Genomic DNA, 16,390 nt, shown 5'->3' on the forward strand with positions numbered 1-16,390 from the left:
TAAATATTGCCATTTGCAACAATATGGATGGAGCCAGAGAGTATAATGCCAAGCTAAATAAGTCAGAGAAAGACAAATACCATGTGATTTCACTCATGTGTGGAATTTAGGAAACCAAACAAATAACAAAGGGAAAAAGAGAGACAAACCAAGAAACAGACTCTTAACTATAGAGAACAAATTGATGGTTATCAGAGGGCAGAAGGTTTGGGGGATGGGTGATCTCTATCACCTATTTCACCCCAATAGGTGATGGGGATCAAAGAGTACACTTACTGTAATGAGCACTGAGTTACGTATGGAATTGTTGTATCACCATATTGTACACCTGAAACTAACATAACACTGTATGTTAATTATATGAGAATTAAAATTCAAAACTTAATACAAGTGAAAAAAAGAACAATAAAAAACAGGTATATAATCTAAACTGAAGAAAAAAGTTACATTAAAGGTCAAGGGGATTTTAGAGCTCTGACTGTAGACATATTTTCATCTAAACTCCCATTGTGACTTCACTTACAGCATTCTGTCATTTTGGGGCTCTGTTTACTCCATTCCTTTCATGATCTATATCTCCCTATATCATAAACTTTGGGTGAACATCCTTCTTTGATTTAGTGACACCGCTTACTTAGTTCCCTTGGTGACAATAAGAGCAAAGTTTTTTTTTCTTTTTGGACTCCAGGCATGCCACTATATCTGATTAATTGGATTATCATTAAAGACGATCCAGAGGCCATCTTTTTTCTTGTTTATGAAATTTCTCTGCCTAAATATCCTTTTTCCATCTAGCTCTTTGGTATGAGATTCCACATGCCATGAGAATAGCGGAGAGGGGTTGGTAAAGACCAACGTGAAATCTAGCCCAGACGGTGGACAATAGGTGCATTTGGTTCCAAAGCTGACGGGCACTGGATAAGAGATCTGTGGAGGATAGAGTCTGTTTACCCAGTGCTAGGAATCTTACAAGAAAGAAACTGAAAGTCAAAGAATGCCTGCTAATATTTTGGGAGGGGTTTTAGAAAAACAAAACAGAGCAAAACAAAACAAAACAACAGGCTAGTTTAAGAGCTTTCAAGGGATTTTATTATTTTGTTTTGTTTGTTTGTTTGTTTATTTGTTTATTTATTTTTGTGGACACACTGGCCGTTGAAGTTCCCTGTGCATGAGTTGTGTCTTCCCTGAGCTACGTTTAAGAGCCACTGGGGCCTGGTGCTCTAGGTGTATGTGTCTTTACCACATCTTTGGCTAAAGCATGATCCAAAAATATTTATTTACTCAATGTCAAAAGTTATTACATAACTCAAACTCCATCATCATCAACTTTTGATGAAATGGTGAGGGGTCCATTTTCCTTGCTAGATTTTGTATCTTCTCAGAACACTGTATTTGTTCCACTTCAGGAAACTGGGGATTCCTAGTCCACAGGATTTTTATGGTAGTATGGAGGGACTGTATTTCTAGGATTTTAGCCCCTATTATATTTCTGTGTTGGCTGTCTGGCTTGCTGTCCACTCTGTAACTGGGAAGCTCTTAGCAGTGCCCACACACTGTAGCCTGATATGAATGATGTCCTAGAAGAATTTTTGAACCTATCTAGGACCTAAATGGCAAAGGGATGATATTGCCTTATAACTAGTTTCTATCACTTCTTTTATATAATTTTTTGTCTCTATTGAAATATTTCCAGATCAATCTCTTGATAATCAGAGGGTAAGTAGGTATATTGTCTCAAAAAATATCAAAGTCCTTATTCCTCAAGAATTTGAGCTTCTTTTGGGTAAGGTGTACTATTATTACTACTCAATATGTAGATATAAGTTACTGAAAATAGGGCTGTAAGGTGAATCAGTCCTTCCTCATTTGGTTCATGCTAGATAGGCATGCACTTTGACCTTCATTACCATCCATATAAAAAGCCTTTTTTTTTTTTTAAGGAAAATCACTCGTATTAACCTTAATTTCAGAAAGAAAGACACTGGATCTAACCAGCCATTCCTACATATGCAACATTTCTCTTTTCCTCAAAGACATCTGGATTTACTGACAAATTCAAATCTCTTTAAGGGTAATGAAAAAATGATGCTGAAAATGATGCTGAAATGGCTTTATTTCAGCCCAGAAATACTCTTTCAACATGTTATTTTAGACATTTTGTTCATCATATTAACCACATACCCAGAGGTCTTTACATGAGCTACTCCTTATGTAGTCTAAATGGAGGTAATATAAAATACTAACAAAAGAAGCAACTTTTGCAATGCAAACCTGGGTAATCCATAGTTACACTCTGAAAGAATGGGTTAAGTGAGGCTAAGTGGAATAATTACATTTAATTTCTCATTAATATTAATGTGTTTATGTGTCAAAACTTACATTAGTTTATACAGCAAGCATGAGGGAGGGGACAATATTTTCACAGGATGAAAAACTGTATTTCTCAGTAACAGAAACTATTGTTCATGCCTCTTCATAAGGTGTGTTTTTCCCCTGCAGTTAAAGAACGAAGAAGATTTTTAATATAATTTCTTAAGAGTACCTGTAGGAAAAGGAACCAAAGAGAAAGCTAATGATTATGGTTATACAAACTTGTGAGGAGCTCAGTTATCCATGACTCACACCAATTTCTAATATAGTGATGTTGAGAACAGTTAGTACCCTATGTTAGAAGTGAGCCATCCTCTGTGGAAACACGAGAACTCATGGGGTAACATACCTAAAATTCTTAGCCATTTGAGCATTCTTCAAACTGACAGGGACACCATGTTTCTAGTTTTTGAGGATGACATGGAATGTTCAGTCTGGTCAGGAGGCCTTCTTTTAAAATTATTATGTTAAAGATAAATTATTGCCCACATTTGCCAATACTAAATCATAATGTAATCAGTATGGTCCCTTATCACCGCCTACTGCTAAAGATGACCACAGAGTTGTTACAATTATGCCAATTTTCATCTCAGTTTGTTTGGATCATTTGAGCAGATGTAATGTCTCTAGTGAGAACCAGGAATAGAATAGCAGTGTGCATTCTGAAAGGCTTGTTTTTCTTTTCTTGAGGGTTTCATAACCAAGCCAAGCATAATAGCTCTCACATGTCGAACTCATACTGTTTGCCCTATTCTTATGTGTATTACATATAAAATCTTCTACTTTATGTTCATGAAAACCCAATGAGTGGGGTATCATCTCTATTTTCTATTGGAGAAAATGTGGTCCTAAAGAGTCACTAATGATAAAATAACAGATTTTGGAGTTAGTCCTGCGATCTCTGACTGCAAAGCCCATTTTCTTAGTTTGTATGCAGTACAACCTCATAGCACCTACTGGATTAAAGGAGAAGCACAAAGTTCCTTGTCTGCTTTTTCATTGTTAATGCAACACTGTTGCTCCTGGAGCACTGCTTTGAAGCATAAGGAAATGATGTATTTTTGATGTATTAAAACACTAACCCATTTCCTCTGGCTTATCATATGTAATAAAGGCACTTCAGGTATTGTCAATGTCAAGTGCAGCCTCAAAACTTTCAAGAGAGAAATCTCTTAAGGTCATATGTACCAACCCCTCCCCAGTCTTGATTGTGACTAAATGGTTAATGACCTTAACTGTTGAAATAGATGTAAGTAAGAATATAAACCATACAGGTAATTTATACAGTGGTTACTGTATGCGAGGTATTCCCTCCCCCAAGTTACAAAATGTCATACTGTAGAAGAACATCCCTCAAAGAGTTTATAGACCTCTTGGGAAAATTTGATGAAAAGCCTCATATATCTAGAAATATCTGCATGTTTTTCTCTGAACTAGCTAAGAAACAGGCTGGAGATTGCACAATGCCTGAAATAGAGAAAATTTAAATTATTTTTTGGAGAGAAAAACGTCAAGCAGAACAAAGTGAATTAAATGATGAACATTTGACCCAGTGTAAGCCTATGTCCAATAAAGACATTTTAAGGCATAGACAACTTAGTTTATCCCCTCTGAACGCTTTCTAAAAGAATCACACAACTCTATACATCAATAAAAATTAAAATCCAGCTCAAGGGAGGAAGGAGTGAGATATTTGAAACAACAATGGCAGAAAAAGTAGGAGAATCAAGGTTAAAAAACAACTATAGGTAACCTGGCTGTGAAATAATGTAATGATTAAGGATCTATCACAAAAGGTAAACAAAAAGTGGAAGTATAGTACATTCATATATAAAATTCTATCTTCCCCTTTAATAAAGATGACATACCTGGATGTATAAGAGATATGTCTCTCTAAAGTATTTTGTTGATGGGAAAGTATACAATATAATTCACAAAATATGACACTATATACATAGTATTTATATATGAAAAATAGTTGAGATATTTATAAACAATATACACCAAAATTTTGACAGATTTTTACCTCTGAAGAGAGAGATGGGATTATAAGAGAGAAGAGGTTGATGATGAAGCCAGGCTTTTACTTTTCATTTAATAAATTCTATAATGTTTGAATATTCTTATAAACATAGTAATGCAGAATTTCATATTTAAAATAATTTTAAGAGTAAAAGACATAGCCTGTGGAATAATAGGGAGTAGCTTTTTCACTTAACAGCAGTAATCTGGTCAAGCTCTTTTTGAGTTTTTATATCCCCATCTGTAAGCTGAACATAACAATATTGACTTTAAAGTATGTGTGTGTGTGTGTGTGTGTGTGTGAGAGAGAGAGAGAGAGAGAGAGAGAGAGAGAGAGCAAGTGTGTTTGAATAGTTTAAATACAATACAATGCCATATCTGAAAACTAATTACAATGACTGGAATATAGTGTGCCCTTAGCCAATAGCAGCTAATAGTATGCAACATATTTTCAACATAGCAAATCATAAAATTGTTAAAATGAAGTAATCATAGAGCAAGACCACTTTGCTGATTAGTTATTCAATGTTGAAAGATATTGCTTAAGCATCAAGTTGTTTAAAATTTTTGGCTTAAGTATTCATACAGTTGATGAAATAAATACATAATTTTCAAAGTAATCTTGAAATTATTTATATTGAATAGTAATAGATCGACAGAAAAATGTGCATGTTAGTAGAAATTAAAAGGCATCTTATCACAACATCTGGGGAAACCTCTAGCTGGAGATAGTACACGTAGAGGAGTGAAATGTTTATATACCGTCTCATAAGGCCAGGAGCATAATTGAGGTGACAATATAGTAGAGGGGTGGTTTATTTTCCCAAAGTGGTATCATTCAAAAGTATTTTAAAAGGTGATGTAGGACATTGTGATTGTAAGCCTTTAATGAAAAGGTATTAGAAAAAGCGATGTGAAAGTATGGCCCTAAAATATACAGAGAAAGAGCTAGATCAAAGTGTGGTAGCTCTTATATCTTACATTCTGCCATCTGAGGCGTATTTTCTTCTCAGCCCCATGCACAGATCCTGCCCCAGACATTTTCCCTTCATGTTAGATCCAAGCTCTGTCTGTGTTTATGGTTGCAGGAAATGACGCTTCTCTTTGCACCTATTTTTGGATGTTTTTTAATGTATACTTTCAATTTCATACATCTAATTATGTTAGGAATCTTTATTATCGTTAGGGATTCTAAGACAGTGAGAAAGACAAACACATATAATTTGTGGAAATGGTATCATTGGGCTGGCAAGCCTGCTCCTTTGGAATGGGCGTTGGTGACTTTTGACATGGCAAATTATACTGTCAGAAAGTATATTTGCTGTTTTCACTGGTATAGAATAAATTGCTTGTAGAAAAAGTTCATGATGCTTTGTGTTTTTAGAACTGAGTTCATTAGAGGTTGTCAGCTTTTTCATTTGTACTCATCTTTATGCCATAGTCTTCACCGCTTTTGTTACCACTCAGATATACTGACATCAAAGAATCTTCAGGTGACTTTTAAAAAGAAACTTGTTATTATGTTCGTAATATCAATAGTAGAGGGTGTTCTGGATGTAACGTTTCTTTTTACTAATATCTTTTTTTATTCGGTAAGATTCAAAAACTTTCAATTTTGTGTGTATATGTATGTGTTTCAAAAATGAAAGTTCTTAAGATGTAAAGCAATATGATAGAACGAGACAGCCAGTGATTCCTGACTGTAGCTGGGAGCGGATGCATCAAGCTAGTTGCTCTTTCTCATCTAGCATCATGTCTTCACCACCATGAAAACGAGCTTCAGTAAGGCCATTAGCAATGGATTCAAAAGTCAAGAGGATTCTCTCCAGGTGTTTACACTTTTACACAAGACTTTTACTTGGAATTTGAATCTTCCCATGCCTGTCTTTACTCTCCCCAATTTTTCTTTGTTTCTATAACATTATTTTCTTTCTAATAGCCTCCTTTGTCTCTACCTAGCCTGGATCCTCTCCTGTTTGTCCTCAAAGCATTGGCATTACATATTGTTACCAGCCTTCTTCTGTATCCCCATGTTCTATCTGCAGAATGCCATCTATTCATACTACAAAATCAACATCACCATCTCACACGTTTCTCCAGACATTCAGACCCATGTTATCAACTTTCTTTAGATAGCACCACTGGAATGGCTTGCAGGCACCTTAACCTCCAGTTTTCCTCTGAGATTTAATTATATTTTCCAGCTAACTTGTTACCTTTGTATTCCCTGCAGATGCCAGGAAACTCGTTAATTCAACTTTTCATATTCCTGCTTAGCCAAAAAAATCATCCAGTTGAGTTAATCCTACCTCTGAAATATTTCATATCCATTTTTTCTCTTTTTCTTTTCCGTTGCCTTGGTTAAGCCTCATTTTACTTTCTCAAATGAAATATCACAATTAGTTATGTAATGAATCATTCTACCAGTCATTCTTCCTTCAAGGTCTCTCCTTTCAATGTCTAATCAGGGATTCTTCTAGAACTGGAATGACCTACTTAAAAGCAAAACAGAAAAAATTTAGTGCTTCCACATTACCTATAAGATTAAGTTTCAGTGCCTTAGTAGGAATATCACTATATGACCCTAGCCCACCTTCTTCAAGTTCTACCCACTTCTTACAACTTCTTTTCCTTCCTATCAGAGCTCCCTAAGGCTCAGCAATAAGGAACTATTTTCCATTCTTACATTTAACATGTCCCATCTAAGCTCTTTGCTTTTACACAGTATGTTCCTTATGTTTAGAAGTTCTCCTTAAGCTTATTTTCTCTCTGTTGAACTCCTAAACATCTTTTATCTCCAAGATCTGAGGATTATTTCTACTGTTACATCTTCTCTGTCTTTTAACTTTGATTTTAACTACTAGAATGTTGTATACATCACACTGTTAACATGCTTAATTTATTTTCCCATTAGACTGTGAACTTCTTGAGGGCAAGGACCATGTTTCATTTATCTTTGTATTTCTATTATTTAACTCAATATTAGCAGAGTTTCACTATATAGTTATTGAACTAATAAAACAAAATAAATCAGGATGCTTATGCTCGACATGTCTGGGGAATTTCTTATGGACCCAAAGGAAGGGAAGGGAAAGGAAGGGAAGGGAAGGGAAGGGAAGGGAAGGGAAGGGAAGGGAAAGAGAATAGAATATTCCAGACTGTGTTGTTGACAGTACAGCTGAAACCTGCTTTGATTCTGTGCTCAAACTGAGATGTTCTGGAGAGGTGTCTTGACAATCAGCACCAATGGAAGGCTTTCACATTATAAATAAATTCATTGCATTTGGTAGCTGAACAGCGTAATGGCTGAAGTTATGTTAATTTTTTGTTAACTTGAGTTTTACTGCCTATTCGACCTGCCATGTTTTTTCATTGTAATACAAGAACTCTCAAAATTAAATGCTTTCTTTTTTTAATTGTTTGCTAAAGTTTTTGGTTATGTAAAAAGGAGATTTTCTTTTGAAAATATTTTCTGCTCTCACATCCTATTATTATTCATTTACATAAAATATTATGTAGTGAGATTTAAAGGTTAAACTATTTGAGGATGTTAATAGTATTAATAATGTTGAACAATCACTGTGGCCCAGGTACTGCTCTTAGTGCCTTAAATGGAGTGTCCTGTTTAATTCACACAGCAGCTCTATGAGAGAGGTGGGCATTATTCTCCTGTTTTCTACAAAAGAAAAACATAAGTATACACAAGTTGAGAAACTTCCCTACATCATATACCTGTTACAGACCTCAGCCTGGATTGGGAGGCCATCCGACTCCAGAACTCATACTCATAATCACTACAGCTGTGGAGAGTATAATTTAGAACTAAATTTCTGTTCTATCTGAAATTCAGAAGTTTTTCTGCCTGCCAGTCTTAGTGTCTTTTTTGGATAGATTGGTCCTTTAAAATCCTATCTCCCACTTCCATGTTTCTTTTCTTTTTTTTCTTTTCTTTTCTTTTCTTTTCTTTTCTTTTCTTTTCTTTTCTTTTCTTTCCTTTCCTTTCCTTTCCTTTTCTTTCCTTTCCTTTTCTTTCACTCCTTATATGGCATTGCTGGATTGCATTCTAATTACATTTAACTTCCTTTTTTGGGACAATTCATTACTGCTTCTTGAGCCAGTGCTCATTACAGTGCCTCTCCTGATCAACTGTGTCGATTCTGAGATACAAGTGACAAGCCAGTACCAAATGCATTCCTGTATTTTTTTTTTTTTGTCATCCAAAGAATGGGAAAATAGTTATATAATTCCAGGTAAAAATGAGAAAACAGGATATGGGTTTGTTTCTTTTATTTCTTGTACCTTAAGCATAAATATAGAAGCTGTGTTAATGACAACATTTATATAATCAAGCAAGTTGAGATTTGGATGTTTGACTAACCAATTAGATTTCATTGAGACAACATAAAACAAATATACAAAAAATAAACTCCAAGCTAACAGATATGTACTACTCTTATAAATTAATGTTTGTTTTATAGAAAAAGTGTATTTTGAAATGTACTTCCTTCAGTGAATTGGTAGGAGAATTGTAGTTGTTTTTATTTGTTTTGTAAATTATAAAGTTATAATATTAACTTGGGAATTACTAAGGATTATACTTTTCATATTAGAGTAAAAATTGTTCCATAGAGAACTGACTTTATTATCAGGTGAAGAGGATAGGTGGGAAATTTATGCTTTTCCCTTAAGAAAAGTCATACATTTCTATGTATCATCCCCCTCCCCACAGGATATTTATTTCTCAGTTTCATCCCTTTAAGACTTAATATTCAGTCCTTGTTAAACAACAAATTGAATTTTGATAAGGCAGCCACTTAGCTATTTTTACTCACATACTGCTTGAGTATGATCCATTTCTGGAATGTTTTGGCATGAAGGGATTCTGAAAACAGGTGCAGGGGGAAAAGGTGCAGTTTGGGCGCAGGGGGAAAAGAGAGAGACCAATTCAAGGGTTGAGGAGAACTGAAGGGGAAGAACCTAGCACTAAAAGAAAGTTGGCAGCAAAGACAAACTTCTTTCAATTCCCAGTATTTGCCCCAAGATCAATAGTGGCCCATCTGATGATAGCCATCCTTGATTCCACATGAGGAGGTTTGTTCATTTCAGTTGGGTAATATGTTTTAAGAATTTGGAGACTATGTACATGAGGCTGATCTGTATTTCTCTTACATGTGATCTCATCCCCACCACAATCCATCCATTTTTCTGAGCCTCATCCCATCCCTAGGGTCTTATTCTCCCTTGGTCAGTGTTGGTCTCTCCTCTGTTATCCTCTGTGCACAATGGCCTTCTGGATCTTTTTATAAAGGTATCACTATTGCCTTGGGGATCACAGGGGTTGCAACTGGACTTAGACTAGCAGCCTGAAATAGTGACATTTTGTGTTAGCCTACCCAATATTGCCATCTTGGTTTTTCAGGGTATAGTCATGGGACATAAATCCATTATAAAATCTCATTTAGTCTCAGATACAATGAATTTGTGTGGGACTAACTAGCTTGCAGGGTTTTTTTTTTTTTTTTTTTTTTAAAGCTCAGCATTACTGGGAAGAGACCAGCTTCAACTGGTAGTTTATCCTAGAGGGGAATGGCCTCATAGAATTCACATCTGTCAGTTTGAGCTGGGCAGAGATAAGACTATTTACCAGCTGGTAATGTAAAGCTCATTGTTCCTGAGGAATCTGTGAAAAGACAAGATTACAAGTTCTAAGTGATTTTGTTCTAGTTTAGATTACCAGGCCCTCTTGTATGTATAAGTCCCTGGGAAACCTATCCTGTGCAGATTCTGAATACTTGGCCATGTGACCAAGAGCAAAGCTACTCTCAAGCCAGACTTCCATATGTACTATTTGGTGGCCTTTTTTCTCTACTTGTCTTCACATAGCAGCTTGGAATTTACAAACATAGCTAAATTTAACTGAACCATTTACATGTGTTAGCCATGCTATGAGGTAAGCACCATTGTTACCCTCACTTTGCAGTTGCAGGAAACTAAGTAAAGGGATGTTAAATGACTTGACCAAGGGCACACAGCTTGAAAGTGGCAGCACTGAGCATGGATTCCAGAAAGACTGGTTTAAAGTTTATGCCCTAGTCCCTAGGGATTGGGATAGAGTCCTTTTAGCACAAGTGACTGAGTAAAAGGCCATTCTCAGGCCAGGGTTGTATCTTAGCAAGAAGCCTCCGCACCTAAGTCTGTGGAGAGATCCCTAGAATGCAGCTCTAATTCCTAGTAGGCCTGAATTAAAAAGCTCTCCAGCAATTACCTCTTATTTTGAGAACAGTTTGGAAGGAGACTAGCAGGCCCAAATGAGGCTGCTGAGTGGTAGTCAGACTCATGTCTGAGATAGGACTTAGAACTGATTCTAGAGGGGGCTGGTGATAGAGGTTTATTGTGAATCTTGGCTCTTCAGCAGACTTACCTTAGAGGCAATCAGTCCACATCTTAAAGGGTTTATTTGTATTGGCTGTTTTGATTCCTGTGGGTCCTTAGCTGTCTTCTCTACTGTCCTTGAGCTCTCCATGTTAAGATCAGAAGTCACTGCTTTAACTTTAGACTAATGAATGCATCATGGATTCTCATTTCTTTCTTTTATTTCTTCTACACTAAAACATAAATATAGGAGCTGTGAAATATAGGACAATGCCTGTATAATTTGGCAAGACAGATCTGAATGTTTGAGCAGTCAGTTAGATTTAGGGTTCCCTGGTCTAGCTGTGGAATCTAAATCTTCCCAGAGAGAAGACCAGGATCCCAGGAGAATGGTTCTGAATGTGACTCTCAATATCCAACTTGAAGTGACCTCTCTGTCACTGACCATGTGTTGTTAGCTTCTCTAGATTGACAATTATCTATAAGACATTGTGTATTTGATATTTTCATTTATGTCCCTTTTCCTGGACCACATTTTAAGCCCTTAGGGTAAAAACATTATGTCTTATCCAGTATGTTCCATGCTACTAATAGCTGATAATAAACATGATTTCTTTTGACCAGTTAAAATATACTGGAGTCTCTTGCCAAAACTGACTTTTCTAATATAACTGTGGCATGGGTGACCAAAAATATTTAGGATGTTGTTTGACATAGTTCTGAGAATCATATAGTTTTAAAGCTAATGGCAATTTTGAAGTAGAAAAGTAACAATTATTTGTAAAATTTTTATTTTAAAAGTTTTTGGATCTTAGTGCTGAGAAATAACTGGTTTCATTTCTGTTTGAATGCAGTTTGCTCTACTCATCTTAGATGGTCTTTTCCTTGTCAAAGTCAATGCTTTTATATAGTCTTTCAGCCATGTTTAGTGGTTTTTATCCACCTATACCTCCTCTCTCCCATCATTATATAAAAATAGAAGTGGTGTTTTATCATGTGTTGAAAATATTGGCCAAATGCTGAAGATAATTTAAGTGAAGTATCTTCATTTAATTCTGAGCCTCTGAGAAAGAGCTGTTCTCAGATACAGAGATGTAAACACCATTGTTTTCTGTTCCATTTGCAGGTCACATGTGCCAATTTAACGAATGGTGGGAAGTCAGAACTTCTAAAATCAGGAAGCAGCAAATCCACACTAAAGCACATATGGACAGAAAGCAGCAAAGACTTGTCTATCAGCCGACTCCTGTCACAGACTTTTCGTGGCAAAGAAAATGATACAGATGTAGACCTGCGATATGACACCCCAGAACCTTATTCTGAGCAAGACCTTTGGGACTGGCTGAGGAACTCCACAGACCAACAAGAGCCTCGGCCCAGGGCCAAGCGAAGGCCCATTGTTAAGACGGGCAAGTTTAAGAAAATGTTTGGATGGGGTGATTTTCATTCCAACATCAAAACAGTGAAGCTAAACCTGTTGATAACTGGGAAAATTGTAGATCACGGCAATGGGACATTTAGTGTTTATTTCAGGCATAACTCCACTGGTCAAGGGAATGTATCTGTCAGCTTGGTGCCCCCTACAAAAATAGTGGAATTCGACTTGGCACAACAAACCGTGATTGATGCCAAAGATTCCAAGTCTTTTAACTGTCGCATTGAATATGAGAAGGTTGACAAGGCTACCAAGAACACACTCTGCAACTATGATCCTTCAAAAACCTGTTACCAGGAGCAGACCCAAAGTCATGTATCCTGGCTCTGCTCCAAGCCCTTCAAGGTGATCTGTATTTACATTTCCTTTTATAGTACAGATTATAAACTAGTACAGAAAGTGTGCCCCGACTACAACTACCACAGTGACACACCTTACTTCCCCTCCGGATGAGGATGGACATGGGTGAGACTGAAGCCTGAGGAATTAAAGGTCATATGACAGGGCTGTTACCTCAAAGAGGAAGGTCACATCTGTTGCCTGGAATGTGTCTACACTGCTGCTCTCGTCAACTGGCTGCAAAGACGCTAGTGGAAAACAATCCGATGTAATTTCTGCCCAGTCAGCTTCATCTCTCAGCATAGTTGTAAATCACTACAGGTTTTAAAGGCACACTTGAAGACATACTCTCACACATAGATATACACAAACACACATTCATATACATTTCAGCTTGCATCTGTCATGATTGCTGTCAAGAGGGCTTTCGTTATTTGACTCATAATGGTTCAGGATAAACTATCATCAAGCAAAAGGATTAACTAGACAGTGAATGGTTTCTAACACTTGCTGTTCTGGAAATCTCTTTTAAAGTCTTGAGTACATGCTAATCAATAATCCCCACTCATGCATTCCTACTGCTTGGAGTAGCTGTACTGGTAAATACTACTGTAGGAGTATATGCTTGTTCAAATGGAAAAAAAAAATGTGTCTTTAGAGCTCAGTATTCTTTATTTTATGAACACAACAAAGTGTAGTAACTTTTTTCCAGCATACAGTAGGCACATTCAAGGTAATATAAGATGGCTCTTTTTTTTTTTTCTATGGAGGGAGCCTGTTTTCAGTAAAGATGAGCAAACATTTGGAATTTACATGTGGGCAGACATTGGATTACAGCTTTCATCACCAGTCTTTGGACTTTCGCAAAGTTGAGACCAACTAAGGCTGCTTAAAACAAGTTCTGATCATTATATAAGAAGGGAAATGCCTGACAGACACCATGTAAGTTATAAGTGTCTGTCTTATCTTTACTACACATATTGTAACAAATTCAATATCCTAGTCTTCATTTGTATGAATGGTTTGTATTGTACATAGTTTAACCAAGTGTTATTTGAGCTGCTTATTAATATTAACTTGTACTTGTCTCTCTGCTTGTTATTGGTTAAAAAAGAAAAAAAAAGGATATGAGGAATCCATTTTATCAATGTAGCTGTGACCTCCATTAAAAAGACAAACTTAATGTACAAAGCATTTATTCAGCTCAAGTATTGTTGAAAGCTATACATATACAACATTACAGTCTGTCTGTATTTAGATATTTTATTTCTGGACAAAATGAAATGTACATAAAAATAAAATGCTTAAAGTTGAGTTTCAATATGTGCTTGTGTAAGATGGTGATTTAAATGGTTCTGACAGGAAGAATGTGCTGGAATACAGTAATGGTTTTGCATCTCATGTCTCTAAATTTGTACAGAACTATCTAAATTGCTATTAGTTGCCCAGTCAAAACAAGTTAGGAGTTTCAGTCTCAAGCCTGGCAAACAGTTGTGGCATACAGCATTGCACACATTTTTGGTTTACTGTCGTGCTAGTTAATTCAAGAATACCAAATATCAATGAGCATAAGAGATGATTGAGGTCTCCTAAATGATTATAGCTGTTTTTTTTTTCCTGTGTAGAGTCTTTATTTAGCAGGGAGATTGAGAAGAAGGTAATTTTTTTTTCTTTAAAAGAAAGTCAAGATGTCTGAAGAACTGTGGCTGGCTTTCCCTGATTCTACTGTTATCATTCAACTCAACTGAGAAAATTACAATAGCAGTGAGAAGGCTTAGGTGTTCAATTTACTTATACCAAATTGGATCAATTTATTTATATAGCATTGTTTATGGACATTAAACTTTCTTTTAAAAAAATTACTGTATATAATCCCAGCGAAATAAACAGAAGAAAAAATATGTAAGGGAACCCATTTTTAAAGTCACAAATGAGGGATTGGGATATTAAGAGTCTCAAAGGTTAACCAAAGAAGCCAAATTAAAACACTAACCCATTTTCATCTTCCCTTCATACTGCATAAGGATAAGTATGTTCTCATATAGAAAATAATAGAAGTACTATAGGGAACACAAGACCACAGAGTTCTAAAGTGACGACTCAGCAACTGATTTGACTAAAGAAAGCCTTCAACTGCAAGTCAAAGACACATCATTCCATTTAATGTCCATCTCTCAAAATCCTCCAATGTATCTCGACAACCATTTCTATCAATGCATTAATTAATTTGCTGTGGAATTTAGAAGCTAATGTTAGAACAGACTCTATCTGGCACAACAGGCAATAAATGCATCATGAACTCTAACTGTGGGACAAATTTGCCACAGATAAATCTTGTTATTCTGGGATTTATTTATCACAATGATCACTTAGGAGTTAGTTGCTCTTAGCAAAAAGAGGACGAAATGAGAAAGAGAAAATCATTAAAAAAATTTTTAGGATCATCTGATTAATGGACTGTGATTTCCATTACGGGGTCTAATCTGTCCTTTTTTAATTCCAAATTCAAGATGAGATAAAAAATATACTTCAATTTCCACCCATCTGCCCTGCTTTCCAATCTCTTCTTGAAATGTTGCTTTTTAAGAACATAGCTAACTAACATCCAATGAATTCAATTATTTTTCTGTGTAGTTTTCCTTTAAAAGAAAAAGAAAATGTAACAAACTTCCAACAAGACTTTCAATTTTTAAAAATCTAAACTTTCAGGACTCTTCTGGCCCTGTACACACTTATCCCAAATTGCTACATCATCACCTCCCTCTGTAATATAGAAAAGTCACGATGATACAGGAGTTTGTATCCAATATACTCTTCCTATTCTAGACAAGGATCATGATGAAGATGAAGGTTCTAAGGGTTAGATTAAAACTCTATTAGACCAACTTGTTGCTTTAACAGACTGGTCAGTTAAGTTTTACTTATACTAGAAATTTATTTGTTATTTGGAGAAAATAAATTTTAGGTTGTCTAAGATAATCAACTTCGCTAGAATCTTAAATATTATTTTATTACTTTGCTAAGTTATAGAAAAAACCTGCAATGTGGAAATAGCACCTAATGCAAACATGTGTTTGTCATTACCTATTGTTCTTTTCAGAAACATTTTAGTAAAATTGAAATTACTACAAAGAAATAACTATTGCAGATTCTTGCCTCATGGAAGAATAATGATACAAGTTACTGGTTTATCTACTTATGATAAAAACGATGCATTGTCATGGTATGGTATCAGTTGGGCATTTTTGAGTCCATGGCTCTTGTTAGAATTTCTCTGCATGAATAGAAGGAGTTTAACTGTTAATAGAATAGTATTAAAGTTCTGGAAGTAATTATTCTGCAAGCAATTGAGATACTTGTTAAATTTAAAACTGTGGACTGGGAATCTTCAGGTTCCTACATTTCAGCAATAAACTGTAAGCCATATTTTTTTGCACAGAATAGATTAAAAAAATCATGAGAAGCCTGAGAAAGTGTTTTTGTCTTTTCCCTTTTCCCCACTATTTTACATGTAAGAAGCAGCTTAACCAATATAAACAACTCTTTGGAAAAGCAATTTGCATCTCCATCATCAACTTTGAATGCCAACTCTTAGCTTAAGGCAAATTCAAATGGCTGGGTTTAATAAGCCTTTTTTTAAAAAAAATTTAAAATGTTTATTTATTTATTTTTGAGAGACAGAGACAGAGCATGAGCAGGGGAGGAGCAGAGACAGAGACACAGAATCCGAAACAGGCTCCAGGCTCCGAGCTGTCAGCACAGAGCCTGATGCGGGGCTCGAACTCACAAACCGTGAGATCATGACCTGAGCTGAAGCCGGACTCTCAGCCGACTGAGCCACCCAGGCACCCC

General features: G+C 35.9%; 1 protein-coding gene across 5 annotated transcripts in view; it reads left to right on the forward strand.

Annotated features, from left to right (window-relative positions):
• The window catches only part of NXPH1 (neurexophilin 1), a 633,630-nt gene that overhangs the window by 394,605 nt on the left and 222,635 nt on the right, over positions 1-16,390 (forward strand). For 3 of the 5 annotated variants that reach the window (XR_006197112.1, XM_042918775.1, XM_042918785.1), the window contains exon 5: positions 11,891-12,544. Coding sequence is in view for 3 of the 5 variants with exons in the window: in XM_042918775.1 (XP_042774709.1) it covers positions 11,891-12,544 (654 nt within the window). In the remaining 2 variants the exon portion in view is untranslated. Of the gene's footprint in view, positions 1-11,890; positions 13,481-14,562; positions 14,988-16,390 lie in introns of those variants that run through there. The other 2 variants (XR_006197110.1, XM_042918758.1) reach the window with 2 other exon arrangements.

Source organism: Panthera leo, chromosome A2, assembly GCF_018350215.1.
Source record: "Panthera leo isolate Ple1 chromosome A2, P.leo_Ple1_pat1.1, whole genome shotgun sequence".
NCBI classification, from domain to species: domain Eukaryota; kingdom Metazoa; phylum Chordata; class Mammalia; order Carnivora; family Felidae; genus Panthera; species Panthera leo.